This window comes from Mustela erminea, chromosome 13 (assembly GCF_009829155.1).
Source record: "Mustela erminea isolate mMusErm1 chromosome 13, mMusErm1.Pri, whole genome shotgun sequence".
NCBI lineage: Eukaryota > Metazoa > Chordata > Mammalia > Carnivora > Mustelidae > Mustela > Mustela erminea.
Window position 1 is genome coordinate 84,105,232 of NC_045626.1, and position 18,317 is coordinate 84,123,548.

Consider the following 18,317-nt stretch of genomic DNA (forward strand, 5'->3'; position numbering starts at 1 on the left):
TGAATTTCAAAAGGAACAAAAGTGATACGTTGAGCTCATCCATCACCCATTTCATCTCACCTGCTGGAACAACTTTGCTACCACATCCCTGCCCTTCCCTGTCCGCCTCCCCTCTCTGGGACACACTGGACAACAGCTAGTCCCCATCTCACCAGATGCTCCACACCTCCCCCATCTTTGGGCCTAAAAATTCCTGATACAGAAGAGTTGTTCACCCCCTCCCCTTTCTCTTGCATCAGAAGTGTCGTCATTCAAGGCCCTTCTCTTGGAAGGCTTCCAGGGTTCGCTCCATCAAAATCCATCACCCCCTCCCTGGTGCCTCTCAGTCTTCTGAACAACTCCCCACAGCAGGGACTGTTCTCTCCACTTTACAGACAAGAAAACTGAGTCAACAAAGAGGGGAAGCCATTTGTGCAAGGTCCCCTAGCCAGGAGGCAACAGAGGCAGACTTCAGCCTCAGGGCTGTCTACATGGCTCCAAAGCCCGTCCTTTCTTCCATGCAGGTGAGAGGCTGCATGCCCCATTTCTTGGAGGTCCTGAGTAACAGGCCACAGAGGGAGAAACAGAGCCGCACACAAGAGAGCGTACACACATAGACACACAGCTTTCTGGCTTCCCACAGCAGCTCTCCCCTGAATTTCAAAACATCTCCCCTTTACTGAGTCACCTTCCTGGGAAGAGGGGGAGAGAAATCAATACTGGTTGCCTATCAATTCAGTTATCAAATCAACCAACATCGGCCCCCAAGGCCACAGCCGATTATTCCAAAACCCCCAAACCCCATTTCATTATAGTTAAAAGAACATTTCCTTTTAATCACCCCCAAATATTTCTGAGGCAGCGGAAAGAAATAAGAGTGCCGGGGGAGAAGAGCAGACGATGCATCTTTACACAGACGGGCACGGCGCCACGTGGGGGGCAGCAGGCCCTTCTCCGTGCAGGGACCGCTCAGTCCTCGGTCTGTTTCCCTGGTCTGTTCTGGGGCAGTGATGAGATGCTGACAGGGCTGATTGGTCAAAGGCAGCTGCTTAGAGGACAGTTGGCCACAAGACATGGCAGTGGAAACCTGGCCAGGAGAAACAGTGTTTCAAGAGAAGCCACCAAGGCTGAGGTCCCATTCACCCTCTGCATGAGCCACAAGGCCCCCACACTCCAGTTCTTCCTTGTGAAGAAGCACTGACATGCTCTGAGGGCCACGGTGGCTCCCAAAAAGACGGTCTGGGTAAAGAGCAAGGGCTGAAGCAGAAGTTAGGGTCGTAAGTGGGGTAGGGGCCCACTTGGTGCTCTGTAGTCTTGTGGTGTCTCTGAAGCTCGCTGGGCAGCTGTTTCCTCCTGTTAAATCTATCTATTGAGTTCATAATCCCCCTTTCTATTGTGACTCTGAAAACAGTACAGCAGTAACAGTACGGATAACGCTGGAATCAACAAGCACCAGCATGCACTGTGAGCTGGGTCCTTCCCTTACATGCGCTGTGTGAATTATCTTATTTTACAAAGGAGGAACTGGTAGCAAAGAGAGGTGAAGCAACTTACCCCACAACACACAGCCAGAGGGCACAAAGCCAGGATTTGAACCTGGGAGAGCCTGGCCTCTGAATCGGACACCTTCCCCCTTTCCCACCTCCCCAACTGGCCTGGGTGAGGTCAAGGCTTTGGGACTCAACCAAAAATGGCTGGGTTCAGCTAGACAATTCCTGGGGTTCCCTTTGGACCCTGCTGACCCACGCCCCATGAGTCATCCTGGGATTTGGCTTCTAAATTCAATACCCCAGGTCCATCAATAGGCATTATGAGGCACCCTTCCTATCTTTTATATTGGGCATGGGGTTGGGGAGAGGAAAGAAAGGCAAGAAATGAAACTCTGGTCTGCTAGGGACCCTGGCCTGATATGAACACAGTGCGGGTAGAACATAGCTGAATTAGATACAAAGCAAAAAAAAAAAAAAAGGTGTCCTAAGAGAGAGAAAAAATACAAAAGACAATAAAGGCAAAAAGAAAAGGTGGCAGCTATGGACCTCAAGCAGGATTTCAAGGGCGCGCAGGTTTGAGATAGGTGGAAGAGAGGAGGAGGACACTCCTGGTGGTCAGAATAGCATGGGCAAGTGCATGGTCTCTAAGGTGGTCCAAATACAATGGATCGTGGGGCTTTTGCTAGACAGAACTACTGGGAAGGAGGTACTTTCTTTCCCTGGCAGTTGCTACGCTGGTGCAACACAGCTGCTAGGAGAAAACCCTGGCCGAGAACAAACTGCACCTACACAGAGGAAAGCCGAACCAGGAGACGAACAGGATGAGAGAACATTGTTTGAGCAGCTGGATACAGCCATGCCTGAAGTTAGTGACTTGAAACTTTCACGTCATGTGAGGCAATAAAAATCCTTTTCTGTTTAAGCTGTTTCCAGGTGAGTTTCTCTCACACACAACCACAAGAATCCTACCCATGATAGTAGAGAGTGCCCCTGATTCTCCCTCACTGTGACACTGTCCCTGAAAAGTCTATTTGAGATTCATGCATCAGTTCTTCCCTTTCACTTGGTCCCACAAAGTGTCTCCAGGCATCCCAGCCCTGAGCACAGAAATATTCATTGGAAGAATGAATGACGTTCCTCCTCCCCCACAGTCACTGCACCGACTGTCTGTTGAGGTCATGTTCATTGCCTCAAACCCACCCCCTGGTCTTGGAGTTATGTGTTAATGTCTCAATTTTCTGCCAGCTCCTCTACCTCTGGCCATCACAATCATAGTTAGGTGATTAACTCTAGGAGATGTTCCAGGCACCCACAGCTCTGCAAAGTGTTCATTGCTGGAGGACAGATGTCCAGATCAGGCCCCCACCTTCTGTGGGAAGCTACCAGATTGTGCCTGAATCCAATCTTCCCTTTCGCCGCAGTAAGCTCAGGAACACAATCCATCCACTCATCTAACAAGCATGTACTCAACAACTACTACACAGCAGACCTTTTGATCCAAGTGTCTGAATGAGTCTGGTTATAGGACTGGGCACAGGGGCAAAAACCCGGCAGAGCTTCTTCTCAATGAGATAGAAGAGGTTCGATCCCCACAAGCCAATCAAACCTTTATGATAGGAATATTATCTCCTCTAGGCAGGAAACTCACAAACTTATCTAGTGATATAATAAAATGTTTTGAACTAAAACAAAAATAATCCCCCCCCCATCCAGTCCCATAGACATCAAGGCATCAGAGTTGAATCTTGTCAATATTTCTATTATACTGGCAAGGACTGCCTTGCAAAAAGGTAAAACAGTAATAATTATAATAGTCTTTTAAAAGAAATCATTACCATGCCAGATGCCAGGCTAAATGTTTTATCTATACTGTTTCATTGAATCCTTGCTGCAACCCTAAGCAATGGGAACTGGAGGCTCAGAGAGGTTAAGGAAGTGGCCCAAAGTCACCCAGAAACTGGAGGAAGCAGATTTCTACCCAGATCTGAAAGATTCCAAAACATCTCCAAACCTCAGCTTTCTCCTTTGTTAATGCAGAGAGAAGCAGGACGGACTTCAAGGGGTCTTCTACAAATGCTAGATGAGCTAACTCGTACAAAGTGTTGTAGCACATGGCCTTGTCCATGTGAAGGGCTCCGCCCCTCTAGACCAGGTAATTCATCCTCAGCGTGTCTGACATGATATAAGGCAGGTGGGCTCCGGGCACCATGTGGGGCCCGGCTCAGTGGAAATTCCCTTCCATACGCGGCTCTCCCTCTGCTGTCTGACACGGATGCTCAAATGCCAGTCGCCTTTTGACAAGTGCACAAAACAGTTTTGGGTGCCTACAGCCTGCTGGATTCACCCTGGCAGGGAGAACTGCCAGGTGGCTCTCTTGCCGGCTGGCTCCTGCCCCTGGCTACTACCCAGAGTGGGTTCACCCAAGACTGTACCTGCTTGCCAAATCATTGGAGGAAAGATGAGCAGTAGCATGTGGCCCAGCTCCCCTCCCCCACAGGACAAGCACCCTAGAAGCCATGCCACGTGCCCCCTGGCACTCCTAGCCCGGTGCCTGGCACATAGCAGCCGCCTGACAACACAGAGGGGGCAAGACTACAGAAAGAGCAGGTTACAAGTTGGGTTAAAAAAAAATGATGATGATATCGTGTGCCGATGGAATGTTTTAATCTGGATTCAGGCATTCCAGAAATAACAACAGCTCTAGCTCTACAGCACTCATGCTAACCTTTTATGTAAGGTAAGGACTTTAACCCTCACAACATCCCATGCAGTAGGCACTATTATTAGCCCAATTTTACAGATAAGCAAACTGAGGCACAGAAAAAATGACCTGTCTACGATCACACACAGGTAAGATACACCAAACTGAAGCTGTTCAGCCCACACAAATCAGCCATGTTCACGAAAGCACCTGAGGTAACCAGTCAGAGACAGCCTTGAGGCTGCCACTATCATGCTTCCTGTTTCACAGACAAGAAAACTGAAGCTCAGAGAAGCTGAGCAACATGCTCAAGGCCACACAGCCTTTGAAGCCAGGCTTCAGATCTGCATTCAAAACTCGTTTCCGATTGCATTAAATTTTGCCCAGCACCTGGTTTCTACTCCATAAAATCTGACTCCTCCACACCAGCCACTTCACCTTGCAGAGGTGTTACCACAAAAGACAAATCCCAGTGATGAGGAGGTGAACCAGATGGGGACAGGGACTGAAAAGAGGTTCCTCTGGCCCCATGGAAAAGCCCCACAGCCACCAGGTTCCCTGCAGGGCATGGGTTTTCTGCCCTAGAGAAATGACTGTGGCTGGCTGCGCCATGTTGGGGGGAAGGTTCAGGGCTCCTCTTGGGGAGCCCTGGCCATCTCTAGGGCTGTGGCCAGAGCCCCCACCACCCGGCACAGAGAAACCAGCCCAAGGCACCAGCCTGCCCCGGGCCAGACCAGCAACCGTCTAGCAGGGGCTCCCATTGTTGGGTGCAGGTATGCCTTGAAAAGCACATTCTGTACCATAACTTTATATTGAGAAAGCAGCATCCCTTCCACAAACAAAACACCCATTGCTGTATGGCCCAGAGGTAAAGCTTGTCAAACATTTCCGCTGGAGCAGGGTGGGTTAAAAATGCTACAAACCCCAGAGGCATCTGGAGGTTCCCTGAGTCTCTGACCCAAACCGGAGCCAGCGGGGAGGCTGGTTGCCTGTTGCCAGTGCTGCAGTGCTGTGTTCCCAAACCGGGGAGGATCCCGCCAGGCTCTGACCCAAGGATGGCTTTTCTGGGGGCTCCATAGGCCAGAGGACAGGACAGCGCCATCCTCGCTCTCACGTGCAAGTGGTCACCACACACACGCTCGTACATTCTCTCACACGTGTGCACACACGGCAACACAGTTCAGGCTCACACAGTGTGCGCTCACACATGACACACTCCCACATGCAACATGGTCACGACACATGCTGTCATGTATTCTCTCCCAGTGTATACCCACGCATAGCCTGGCTCACACTCTCACATGCCATGTATGCTCACACATGACATGCTCTCACATGCAGTGTGCCTGTGCACACCACACGCTCCCCATGTGATGCACTCTCCCACGCATGCCCACATGTTCAAATGCATTCTCACATTCTCACATGTACACACACCTTCCCTCACACTCATGTGCACACCCATACACACACACATGGACATATAGACCCATGGTCACACACGCATGTGCTTCCCCAAGATGCCCACACACATTCACACACAGAAAAAGCCATGTAGAGTCCCGAGAAACACGCCCAGACCCATACCCAGCCACACCCAGTCACACCCATGGCCACCTCCCAAACACACACACACAACTCAAGAACATAGACCCACAAAGATCCACACTTGGTCTTGCGCGTGGACAACCCCCCAGAGACACGATGCACACAGAGAAAAACGCCCAGGGAGCCACCCGTGTCCACACACCGGGCTGGACGCACACACAGACACATGGACACACACACACAAAGTCACAGCCTCCTGCTCTCACACCCCCAAGATCTCCCAACCGAAGGCAGGCCCTGGCACTCACCCCGGGCAGGACGGTCCAGACACAGGCGGCGGTGCTGTCCTCCCAGCCCCGGCCTGGCAGCCAAGCCCACTCTAAGGGCCTGTCAAGCAGCACCACCAGCAAATAAAAAGCGAATGTGCAAAAATAAAACCGAAAGGCTGCGATAAAGCAGTCCCCTTCCCACAGGACTCCGCGCTGACGCAGGTTCTGCTCTCTGCAATAAACATTTTCATTCTAATTTTAAAAGACATTAGCATTACCTCTTTGGCTCTCCATCCAGCCAGACGGTACCTCGCCTGCTGGGCCACTCGCAGGCCAGCCTGGGTGGTGAGGGGATGCAGGGTCCCAGGCCTTACACCCCAAGCCTGCAGCTCACCCTGCGTGAGGGGTGACGACCTAGGGACCTGCCAGCCAGCTGGGTTTTATTTATGCCAGGGATGACATATTGGATCAAGCAAAGCGATAGCCCCCAACCTCCCCTGAAGAGCGCTCTCCCACTCCAGTCAGGAGCCAACCCTGACCTCCGATATGAGCACCCCACACAAGAACAGCAGCTTTCCAATGGCGGGCCTACCCCCCAACGAACAAGGGGCTGGGAGTGAACTGGGGCGCTGTTCCCCCCACCCACCCACCCCACAGCTGGCCCTGCCTGCAAACTCGCCTGTAAACTCGAATCTCAGCTCACACCCCCTGGTAGTGACCCAATCTGATTTCTAGGCTTGGTGAGGACTTAAGGGAGAAGGGAAACCACATGCTAGTCTGGAGAGGGAAATGAGCTATTTTTATGAGCTTAGAGGGCCAGACCCCAAAATGTATAATCTAGCCTCCCGCCTCAGCTCTTCCCTCACCATGCTCACCCCAGAGGCCCGAGGCACTCTAAACAGGTGACTTCTGCAGAGCCCACCTCTGAGCCTTTGCCCTCGCTGTTCCCTCCTCCCACAACCCATGTTCCCATCTCTCCCTCAAAGCTGTTCCTGATTTCTCCTTCAGGTCTCAACTTCCAGTTGCTTCATCCCAGATTGTTGGGGTCTGGGGATCCCATACTGAAGGGGGCAGCCCAGTTCCTGCTTTCATGGAGCTATAATGCAGGCAGCCTCCTCCGGAAGCATCCTCAGCCTCCCAGATTTTGTTGAGCACCACTCCTCAGCACCCACAGGCCCCTGGGCTCCCTGTTTAGGGGACAGCTCTGCACCAGCTGCTTCCACCTGCCTGTCTGCAGTCTGGCTCTGGCAGCTATGACTGGGGGCTCCCCAAGGGCAGGGAGTAGGACGCCGTGCTCACCAGGTCTCCCTGTGCTGGGCACAGCATAATAAGCCCGAGAGGTGGATGCTGAGAACATAAATGAACAAACAGCTTCTGCTGGCGAGGGCACGGCTCACCGTCTTCCTTCTTTGCAGTCAGTCGCACAGAGAAACCAGGAAAGGAACCTAAGTCCTTGCTAGGGAGAGGACAAAACATTGGCTCCCAGCTCTTCTAAACCCTGCCCTGGGGCTGGGGCTGCAACCCCCTCCAGCCATTTCCAACTGTTTACACATCACTCTCTTACCAACTGAGGCTCCATAGATCCCAAGCGTAAAACTGTGGGGTGGGAAAGAGAAATGTCAGCAGATGGCTCAGAACAGCCTCCCTCCAGGGCTTCCTGAATCTCCCTCTGAAACGTCCCTACACTGGCCTTCTCCTGGGAGGCCTAGTGCCACCACCCGGCCCAGGCCCCCTTGACGCAGACCTAGATGGCAGCAGGAGCCCCTCCCCAGCTTCCTGATGGTTTTTATCTGAGGATCCCTCCTCCCCACAGCAGCCTGACGTCTCTGCAAAAGTTAATGGGTCTTGTTACGCCACTCCCGGCTCAAACCCCTACACGGCTTCTGTAGCTCTTAGAACTGACATCCACCTCTGCTGCCCCCGACGCCCCGCCCCGCAGTCCTCACCCTGAGCCATCAGGAAAAGCCCAAACCTGCCTGAGTGGCCTGAGAGGCCTGATCTGAAACCCACCACCTGCTCCAAGCTTATCTTGATCCCCAATTAAATGATCCACCAGTCCTCAATGCCCCTGGTTCTCAACCTCTTTGCCAGTGCCCAGGCTGTTCCCTATGTCTGATACTGTTCCTTCGTGTAGAATGGCCACCCTAATTCCCTGCCTGGCAAACTCATTTTTCCAGCCCTGCTGCAAACAGTTCCTTTGCCGCTCCTTCCCAGCTCCTGGTTCTCCATGAACCCATACAGTATGTAACTTATGCCACAGAAAACCTCCATCTTGTGCTGTGGGGGGGGGTCTTTGTGGGGGGGGTCTTTTCTCCCTGGTGACCCTCTTGAGAGTAGGAGTCCCATCTTATTTAACTAGGGGTTCTGCAGCTCTGGCCCAGAGTAGACACATTAATATGTATTAGTGATTACTGCTGTGATGAATATAATTTTTAAGCTCCCCTTGCGGCCTGGTGTCTTGCTATAAGCGCTCATATTAGTTTGTTTCTCATAAATCAAGCCAAAACGAAAGATCCAGATGCCTCTGCTTCATCCCCAACTCTTCGTGCTCCAGTCTGGAAGTAGAGGGCTTAGGGATCAGCATGTGAGCGGTGGGGGGAAGGGTCCCTCAGAGGACACAGAGATGGGGGAGGGATGTGGGGTGGGTGGGGAGATGATGGGGCTCATCCCCACGACACATGTGAGTATCTGAGCTGCTCACACTCAGCCCGGAACAACACGGGTCCGAGTTACATGCTGCATGCCCCCGTGACCCCCACTACTATCCTGCTCTGTCAGCAGTAGTCAGGACAGGGTTAGCATGAGGCTAACCTCATGTGTAGGTTTGGGTTTTTTTTGTTTGTTTTTTTAAAAGATTTTATTTATTTTATTTGACAGAGAGAGATCACAAGTAGGCAGAGAGGCAGGCAGAGACAGAGGGGGAAGCAGGCTCCCTGCTGAGCAGAGGGCCCGATGCGGGGCTCGATCCCAGGACACTGAGATCATGACCTGAGCCGAAGGCAGCGGCTTAATCCACTGAGCCACCCAGGCGCCCCTCATGTGTAGGTTTTTAAAGACAGGTGGGACCCTGAAAAGGCGACAGGAAAGATCCTGAGTACAGACACCCAGGGGTACTATGCTCTGTCCACTGGGCTGGCAAAACCCTACTTTCAGGACTTGATACTTTATCTTGAGGAAAGAAACTCACCCTCTGAAGGCAAGACCTTTGCTGCGCTCCCACCCTGCCTCCTCTGGCTGGGTCTTCCGGACAATTCCAGCTCCACTCACAAAACGGAGTGCCTTCCAAAGGGAAGAAGGAAGCTGGAGATGGGCTGAGAAGTGGAGACTTAAGACATCAGAGAAGGACAGACGATTAGAATGCCATGAGGCCTGGGGCAAGGGACTTCACCCCTCTGAGCCTCAGTTCTCTCACCTGGAAAATGGGTGTAAATACTAACTCCTGAGATCCCACACAGAGAACACCCAGCATGGGGCCTGGCATCCTGCTCTGCTCCGCTCTATGTGTGGGGAGCATTACGACAATAATTTAGGTAAACCTAACTAGCTTCTGGAGAGCAGGAAGAAAGGCCAGAGGGGAAGACAGCAGCTCAGGATGGACAAAGAGACTTGGCCTGGGCAGTTAGGGAACTTGAGACCGTGGTCCCAGCCCCCATACCCACCCAGAAAGGCTCCGCTTTGCACCCTCTGAGTAGCCACAGGAGTGCTAACCGGCCTCTGGTGATAATGTTCAGAGTGCCAGGCAGCTCCTGAGTCTCCACACTGGGGAGTTAGGGTGTGGGGTGGAGGGTGGGGGGCACACTGTGGGGAGCATGCCCAGTGGCTAAGCCAGGAGCTGGCACTCATCCATGAGCAGCTCTCATCGTGCCTCCTGCCCCCGGATTTGCTACCAGCTCTATCTTGTTCTGGGGGACATGAAAACTCCCAGCCCCTGTGCCCTTCCTGGAGGAAAGGGTGGGGGTTGGGGGCTCAGGGCCTGAGCTCTGGAGGCAGATCACAACTCCAGCAAAGAGCTTTTTGTGAAGCAGAGAGCTGCCACAGTTTATGGGCCCGGGGTGGGGTGGGTGGGGTGGGTGAGGGTGGGTGGCGGGGGAAGCGGGGGGTTGCGGGGGAGGCGGTGGCTCATTCCAGGGCACTTCCAGGGCCAATCACTTTAGACCAGCGTTTCCTGACTCTGTACAGGTCTCAGCATGCCCCCCATTATGATTTTCAGACCTTGAAAGACAGCAACAGTGCTCAAAGCAGACAAAATAGACAGAGGCTATGAGTGCCCTTGGGTCATGAAGAGCAAAAGTAGTGACGACTATAACAATAGTGATATTAATCAAACACTCATAATAGTGACAGCCATAAATACTGAACACCATCTTTATACTGGACCTTATGCTGGCTCCTCCACCAACATTCTCTCATTTACTCTTCAGTAGAACTTTCAGGAAGTTAGCATTGTTAAACTTATTCTACAAACAGGAAACTGAGATTGAAAAAGGTAAAGTCATCTCCCTCCTTATCCCTTCTTACAGACAGGGAAACAAAGACACAGAGAGGGCAACCACTTGGCTGAAAACACACAGCAGGTAACAGACCAGAATTTGATCCCAAAGTCTGACCTTCATGCTCTTAACCACAATTCTTTCCTCCTCAGCAAAAGCCACGCCAATCATTCAACTCAAGGTAGTGTTTGTTCAGGGCTGGGGACACTGTGGTGAACATGAGGAGTCCCTGCGCTCTTGCAGCTGACCAGCTAAAAACAGAAAACTGAAAAACAGAAACTAAGGCTCCATCACTCCTGAGGGGGTCCTGAGTCCCCAGGTAGGGGACCAGGAGGGGACTTTATAATAAAAAGAGTTCACCACCTCCCAGAGATCAAGAAAGCCCTCCTGGTTAAACAAGATGCATTCCAGGCTGCAACAAAATTTCTGTACAGAGGGGCAAAAGAGGCCCATTGGACAATGAAGTAAATCCCTTCTATTGCTTAAAATGGTGTGTGCCACCAAACAGCTGAGCACTGTTCTAACCGGGGCCCAGTGGGAAGACACACACCTCCATTCCCTGACCCCACAGACCCTTCAACGTGGAGGCGACCGAAGGTACTTACTTGGCAGGAAAGCCAGGCTCTTGGCATGACCCTTGCCTCCCCCTGCTAGCTCCAGGCCCCTGTAAACGTCTCCTGACCTTCCGGCTCCAACGGGATGGCCGGAGCTGCTTACTCGTGGCCCAGCTGCAGCCTCTGCTTCCCCTCTTCCATGAGGCTCTCGGAATTATCGATTCTGCCACTGGAACAGCCAGGATAATTTTGCTTAGCTTCAAATACCTGGTCCTCATGAATTCCTTGGCCAGAAGGTTATAAAGCTTCTTCTAAAACATGGGGGAAAGATTAAGCCTGCTTATGGTTAATAATACGCTGTACCCTGTCCATCAAGCTGCCTGTCTGCTATTGAAAGTTCACTATTAGATACTTATTTAAACAGCCTCGCAAGACCTCCGAGGAAAGTGCAGTTATGCATTTTTCCCTCCTTGCTGGCGCGAACGACTATAGATAAACATCAATTCGCTCCTGCGGATCACAGTCACAGTAAATAAATTTTTCAGGAAGCTCGAGATCCGCACAAAGGCTCCACCAAGCTCCCATTTCACACAACATCAATGTTTGGCCTCCAAGAAATAAAAGCTCTAAGGTGCCCAGCACTAGGGCAAAATTATCAATTGTCAAGTCATTTTTAAAAGAGAAAGATGATGCAGCATCTCAGGGAGACATTTCCCTAATGCTTGGGGGTAAAAAAGGTAGACGGACAGTCATCTCACCTGCAAACTAACCACTGGGACTTCTCCCCCCTAAAACCTCAGGGGGCCGTCCCCAAATTTCTGGGCCCACCTACTGCCCCTCGGCGTGCCCAAGCAGCCACAGCCAGGGCAGCCGGTTCCGGCTGAGTTCAGTGACTTCAGTGACTCAGCCTCCAGGTTATTTTTACTTACTCAAAGTGGGGTTTTTTTTTTTTTTCCACTACTTTTAGAAGTGGCAGACGAGGCTTGTCTATTATAAAATATTTGTTGCAAACACACACACACACACACACACACACACAGGCACACATATACACACTCTTGTTCTCCACACACACTTCCCGTCTGTGTAAAAATCTCAAGTTGCTGTGGTGTGAGGGACAGGAGATGGGGAAGCTGAGACACCTGTCTGGGCAAATGAGGATTTATGTAACCCTTTGGGCCTCAGACTCAGCACAGTTCTGCCAGAGCTGGGGTCCTCTAAGCCGGGAACCTGAAGGAGACACCATTTTGGAGATGGGGAAACTGAGGCATGGAGGAGCTTAAGTCAGGGAAAGGGAAGCATAGAAGTGAACTTGAATGTACCTGTATTTGAATTTCAACTCTACCACCTTCTAGCTGTGCAGCCTTGGGCTGGTAACTTAAATTTGCCCAAGCCTCAGTTTCCTTTCCTGTGAAAGGGGACTTGTGGCAGTCTCTGCCTCACAGGGTCACTGAGAAGATTCGCTTCTAGATTCATACTCGTTAATTCTACTTAAAGGGCTCAGCCCCTCCTTGCCAAGGGCTGGCAGAGACTAGGGCTGGATCTGATAGGAGGGAGCACTGCTCTTAGAGCAGTACAGCCAACCCAGTTCTAGGCACACCACTTCAGGTCACGGCCTTTGCCCCGGTTCCAGATTCTCTTTCCAAACAGTAAGACCTGGGACTCGGCAGTCTCTAGCATTAAAGTCATATGTGATGTCTTCACAACCACCTAGAAGGGAAGGTGCTGTTATTATCCCCAATTCTCAGAGTGGAAAATTGAGGTTCGGGTCAGAACCGAGTTGTCAAAGACCAAGGAAGGACCCCAGGCCTCAGTGCAGCCCCACTGAGAAGCCTCTTCTGCTCCTCTTCCTGACTCTTCCTGACTGACCAGACCAACTGCACTGAAGACTTCAGGTCTCAGCTTTGCTGTCAGCTTCATATTTAGGACTGACACTTCCTGGCTGTGGTGGAGCGGAGGTGGGCACCAACCCCATACCTCTTCCTCACTTCTCCACAGAACTCCATACAAAGCTCAGAGCAAGTAAGATCCTCACAACATTTTCTAAAGAAGTTTGTACTGGGAAGAGTAGCATCCCTCCAGAATTTACATCTACCTGGAACCTCACACTGTGACCTTACTGGGAAAAAGGGTCTTTGCAGACACAATTAGTAAAGATGAGCTCATACTGGATTAGGTTGAGCCCTAAATCCAATGACAAAGAGAACAGACACACAGAGAAGACAGCCACGTGACAATGGAGGCAGAAACTGGAGCGGTGCAGCCACAAGCCAAGGAATGGCCGGCGGCCACCAGGAGCTAGAAGGGGCAAGGAGGGATCCTCCCCTACAGCCTTGAGAAGGATTCCAGACTTCTGACCTCCAGAACTATGACAGAATACATTCCTGTTGTTTTAAGCCCCCCAGTTGATGGTATTTGTCGTGGCAGCCCTCGGAAGCTAATACAGTGCTATTCTATAAAATGTGCACAGAACCATGGTGACAATTGTCTAGACTTCTGGTTCCAGACTAGCTGGGATGAAAATAAAAATGGGCCCTCTTGGCTGGAGAACCAGGACGAGGTTCTGGGGCCGCACAGGCCATCCAGTCTGCCATGACCCCTGCTGTGTCTCCTCCAGGCCTTCCTGGAAAGGGCACGGCTGAGTCAGGATATCCACTATAGCAGCTTTGGGGCTATAAATCTCACTTTCCTCCTCTCAACAGGAACAACAAGGCTAGCCTCACTGGTTATTTATTGTCAGCTGCCTCTTACAGAAGCCATTCTCTGTCCCAGGCACTATGCCCAGTCACCTGGTTCCTGTCAGAAGCAGGAGCACTATCTTCTTCAGCCACCTTCTGAGGTGAGACTAGAGGGACCCCTTACACAGATGGGCAAATTAAGGCTGGGAGTAGCTGGAGTTAGCTAGGGCATGGCACAGATAGACACAAAGCCCGGTCTGCTGGACTCTATCACTTCTTAATCCAGAAGAAAGAGAAGCAGGTATTACAAAGAAAGGCCTTGGCACACAGTAGGTGCTTCATAAATGCTGGTTTGGGGGCACCTGGGTGGCTCAGTGGGTTAAGCCTCTGCCTTCAGCTCGGATCGTGATCTCAGGGTCCTGGGATTGAGCCCCGCATCGGGCTCTCTCCTTGGCAGGAGTCTGCTTCACCCTCTCTTTCTGCCTACTTGTGATCTCTCTCTGTGTCGAATCAATCAATAAATAAAATCTTTAAAAAAAAAAATAAATGCCGGTTTGCACTTGCTGTGGAACCTGCTATTTGATGAGGGTACTATTTCTCAATAAGCAGGAAAAGGGAGGAGAGCCCAAAGCCAGTCTTCACCATTAAAAGAAAGAAAAGAAGCGATAGTTGGTATATCTGTGTTATGCTGGTCAGGTTGCGGCACATTTGGAAAACCACTGGGCAAAATAAGAGAATTGTATCTTCAGCATCAAGGACTTTGTTCCCCTGGGGACAGTCAAGGCCTCTGGGTGGGGTCTGGGATTTGGGGTTTTTGTTGCTCCCTGTGGGGCAACAGCTCCAGGAGCATTTCATTTGACCCTCACAGAGACCAAAGATGCCAAGAGATGGGGAGATGGGAACTACCCCTATTTTACAGATGAGATCATGGAACAGAAAGGTAAGAGGGGCCTCCTGTAAGTCACCTCGCCTAGAATGCAAGTCAAAAATCTGGTTCACCCAAGATGCTCCTTCTTCTGGTCCCTCGCAGAGCTCTGTCAGTTCCACAGACTTTGACCCAAGTCTCCTCCCACAATACTGCTCCAGACCCCTGTGACTGCTTGCCAAGACACGGCAGCAGCCCCCACCCTGGCCTCCTAGCCTCCACTTGGGGCTTGCCTCTGCTCCTCTCCACTCCACAGGACAGCCAGCGTCACTTTTCTCAAGTGTAGGTCTAGCTGTTATCACTCTTCTTTCAAGTCCTCCATGGCCCCCCTTAGCCCTCAAGATGAAGTCTAAATTCCTTACCTGGCCACAAGCACCCTGGGATCCCTCCAGAAGAGACTGAGGGCCAGGGTGACTGAGTTAGGCTTTGGGCCTATTTACTGTTCAAGCATTAATGCCCTGGTGTCAGTTTCCCAAAGCACCTGAAACTTCTGACCTCTGAGCCTTTGTATCTGCTGTTCCCTTTCCCTGGAATTCCTTTCCCTCTCCTTCCTCTCACTCACCTGGCAACACCCAGTCATCTTCCAGCTTGCGGCTTAAATGTTGCCTCCTACAGGAAGCCTCCCAGATTCTCTGGGTGGCCCCTTTGACAGCATGTGCCTCCTACTCAGGAAACCAACAGCTAAGGAGAACCCAGGTGAGGGGAACACGGGCCCCAAGGAGCCATGCCAGGGAAGATTATCCCGGGAAGGAGCAAAGATTATCTGGAGAAGAGCAAAGCTCCTCTCAGCATACTCTGTTCAGAGCTCTGCGCCCCAGGGCAGACAGATCAGAGCTCCCAATTAGACCACAGACACTGCCAGGGACTGCTGTTCCCTACAAAATGTTCTCTGTTTTCTTATTTAATCTTCATTATTACCCCCATTCCCAGATGATAAAAGAGAGCCTTGGAGAAAAAAAGGCACTTGTCCTAGGCTTTGCAAAGTCTGGTGATGTGCAGGACAAACACTTGATCTCAGCAATGCCAAACTTTGCCTGTGGCTCTGGCCACCACACCACGGGGCAGATGTGCTGGAAACAGCAACGGTACAGCACAGATCAAAGGAACTATGATCAGCACCCAAGTGCTAGAGCTGGAGAGGACCACACTTGTTCCACTTGAAACAACCCCCAGTTCCTCTTCTGTCCTGTGCCTTCATCTTCCCAGCTGTAAAATGGGCACAAAACACCAACACTGTACACCTGACATCCTCGCATAAGGCAGGGAAGGTCTGGAAGGGGATCAGGACTCCTGAGTGAGCAGGTCATTTAGGAGCAGTCAGGCTCCTGGGGAAACCCAGGCCGACTCTCAGCTATCTCTTTCCTAGAGAGCTGTCAGTCATTTAAGAGACCAGCTATGGTACCCAGCTCCGTGGTCAGACATCATATGATGATGCACCAAGGAGGTAAGCTTCTTGGCTCTGCTTGGCATCCAAACCACACAGACTCAGAGCTGCAGATCTAGAGGAAAGAACTCAGGGTTTTGGGCCAGACACTCCTAGGTCTGAGTCCCATCTCCACCATTTGCCAGCTGTGTATCTTCAGACAAGTCCCTTAACCTTTCTAAGCCTGTTTCCTTCCCTACCTACTTCGTGCAGCTGCTGGAAAGATCTGAGTTAATGTTAAGGGGTTAAGTCCATTGCATTTCCAATATTTGATGAAATGCTTTTACTCCTTTACTTTTAAAAAAAATTGAACATTTTGGGGCAGCTGGGTGGCTCAACTGGTTGAGCATCTGCCTTCAGCCCAGGTCATGATCTCAGGGTCCTGGGATTGAGCCCCACATCGGGCTCCCTGCTCAGTGAGGAGTCTGCTTCTCCCTCTCCCACTCCCCCTACTTGTGTTCCCTCTCTCTCTGTCACCCTCTGTCAAATAAATATATAAAATATTAAAAAAAAAATTGAACATTTTATTGTGAGATCATTGTCGACTCATACACAGTCCTAGCAACAAATGCAGAGCTCTCCTGTACCTTTTATCCACTTCCGCCCACGGTAATAACTTGCAAAACGGTGGTACACAGTCAGTTACAATCAGGATACTGACATTGATACAGTCGAGATACAGAATATTTCCATCACCACGAGGGTCCCCCACATGTCGTCCTTTTATAACTATACCTGCTTCCCTCCCTGTTCCCATCCCATTCTCTATTTCTATAACCACTAATCTGTTCTCCATTTTTCTGGGTCTTAAGAATGCTATATAACTGGAATCATCCAGTATGTCATCTTTTTGGGGACTGGCTTTTTTTCACACCATAGAATTCCTTCAAGATTCATTCAAGTTGTTAGCTTATCAATAGTTCGTTCCTTTTAATTGCTGAGTAGTGTTCCATGGTATGGATGTACCACAGTGTGTTCAACCACTGACCTGCTGAAGAACATCTGGGCTGCTGTTTTAGGACTATTATGAATAATGCTGCTGTGAACACACATGCGCAGGTGTTGGGGTGAGATTAAGTTTCCACTTCTCTGGAATATTGTCTTTCAGTTTTAAATCCTACAGGCATATGATCTCATTCCTTTGACAAATATTTACTGAGCACTTCCTATGTGTAGGTACTGTTCTGACATTAAGGATAGAACAGTAAATGAAGGAAAGACCCCTGCCCTCCCCAGTAATGCAAAACTGAATAACTGAGCAGATGATTTCTAGCGAAGTCTACTCTCCAGCAATACGCAGAAATGGATAAAGTTCACTGATTAGTGATAAATTTAGTAACTGCTCCTACGAGGAGGGTCAAGTGATAATCATTTGAGTCCATTACCTTCTTGTTAAACCTGTACTGCCTCAAGATGAAGAGCCAGAAAATTCTGTAGCAACTTTTCATTCAGGGCGTCTTCTTTAGGAAGGTCCTTGTTATACTGGAACAAGCCTACAGTGTTCCCATTTCACAGGTTTTGGAAGCGCCAACAGCTTCCAAATAACAGTAACATTTCTTGAGTGTTGACCAGGTTCTGAATTGTTCTGAGATTTGTCATATACAGCACTTTGAATCCTCTTAAGGATTTAACTTTTAACTATAAACTATTCCCTGAGACAACTACACTATTAGTTCATTTTACAGAAGGGAAAACTGAGTCATAAGAGGCTAAACAATTTGACAAAGAGCATATAGCTGGGAAGAGTAGGGACAGGATTTGAACCCTCAAAGACAGAGGGTGGTGATTTCATGGCCTCAACAAGGAGTCATCTTCCTCTTTGGTCTACACACACTTCTGCGATGTTAACAGTCTTCCCCTCCTGTTACCACACACCTCATTAAGGGTCCCGGACAGTGACTGTTTCCAATATAAAGTGGACAGTTCCTCATTAACTATGAAAGACCTAAGTGCTGATCACCTCACTCAATGTTCTAAGCTCTTGTCATTATAAAACGAAATAATCAGGTCAGTCAACCCTATTGCCTGTGATCAAGATGTTTTTCTCTCCTCAATGTGCCTTTGGCCACATGGTCCCAGATGCCAATAGGCTGGGTCCTTTCTCCATCATGAAATAAACTTCCTTTTATGTCTTAAACTCCTGACATCCACTGCTCTCATGACAATGAAGATGCCAGTCATGATGGAATAGGAATATTTAACCTCCAATGTTTCCAAAGTCTTCAACAGGAGCAGAAAGCTTGTTCTTTCTCACTGACAG

General features: G+C 50.2%; 1 protein-coding gene across 12 annotated transcripts in view; it reads right to left on the reverse strand.

The window, feature by feature from the left end:
• CUX2 (cut like homeobox 2) overlaps positions 1-18,317 on the reverse strand; it is a 316,587-nt gene that overhangs the window by 195,631 nt on the left and 102,639 nt on the right. For 2 of the 12 annotated variants that reach the window (XM_032309659.1, XM_032309664.1), the window contains exon 1: positions 6,027-6,224. The exons of 8 other annotated variants lie outside the window; for them this stretch is intronic. Coding sequence is in view for 1 of the 4 variants with exons in the window: in XM_032309656.1 (XP_032165547.1) it covers positions 7,287-7,463 (177 nt within the window). In the remaining 3 variants the exon portion in view is untranslated. Of the gene's footprint in view, positions 1-6,026; positions 6,225-6,265; positions 6,391-7,286; positions 7,745-18,317 lie in introns of those variants that run through there. 2 more of the 12 variants (XM_032309656.1, XM_032309667.1) reach the window with 2 other exon arrangements.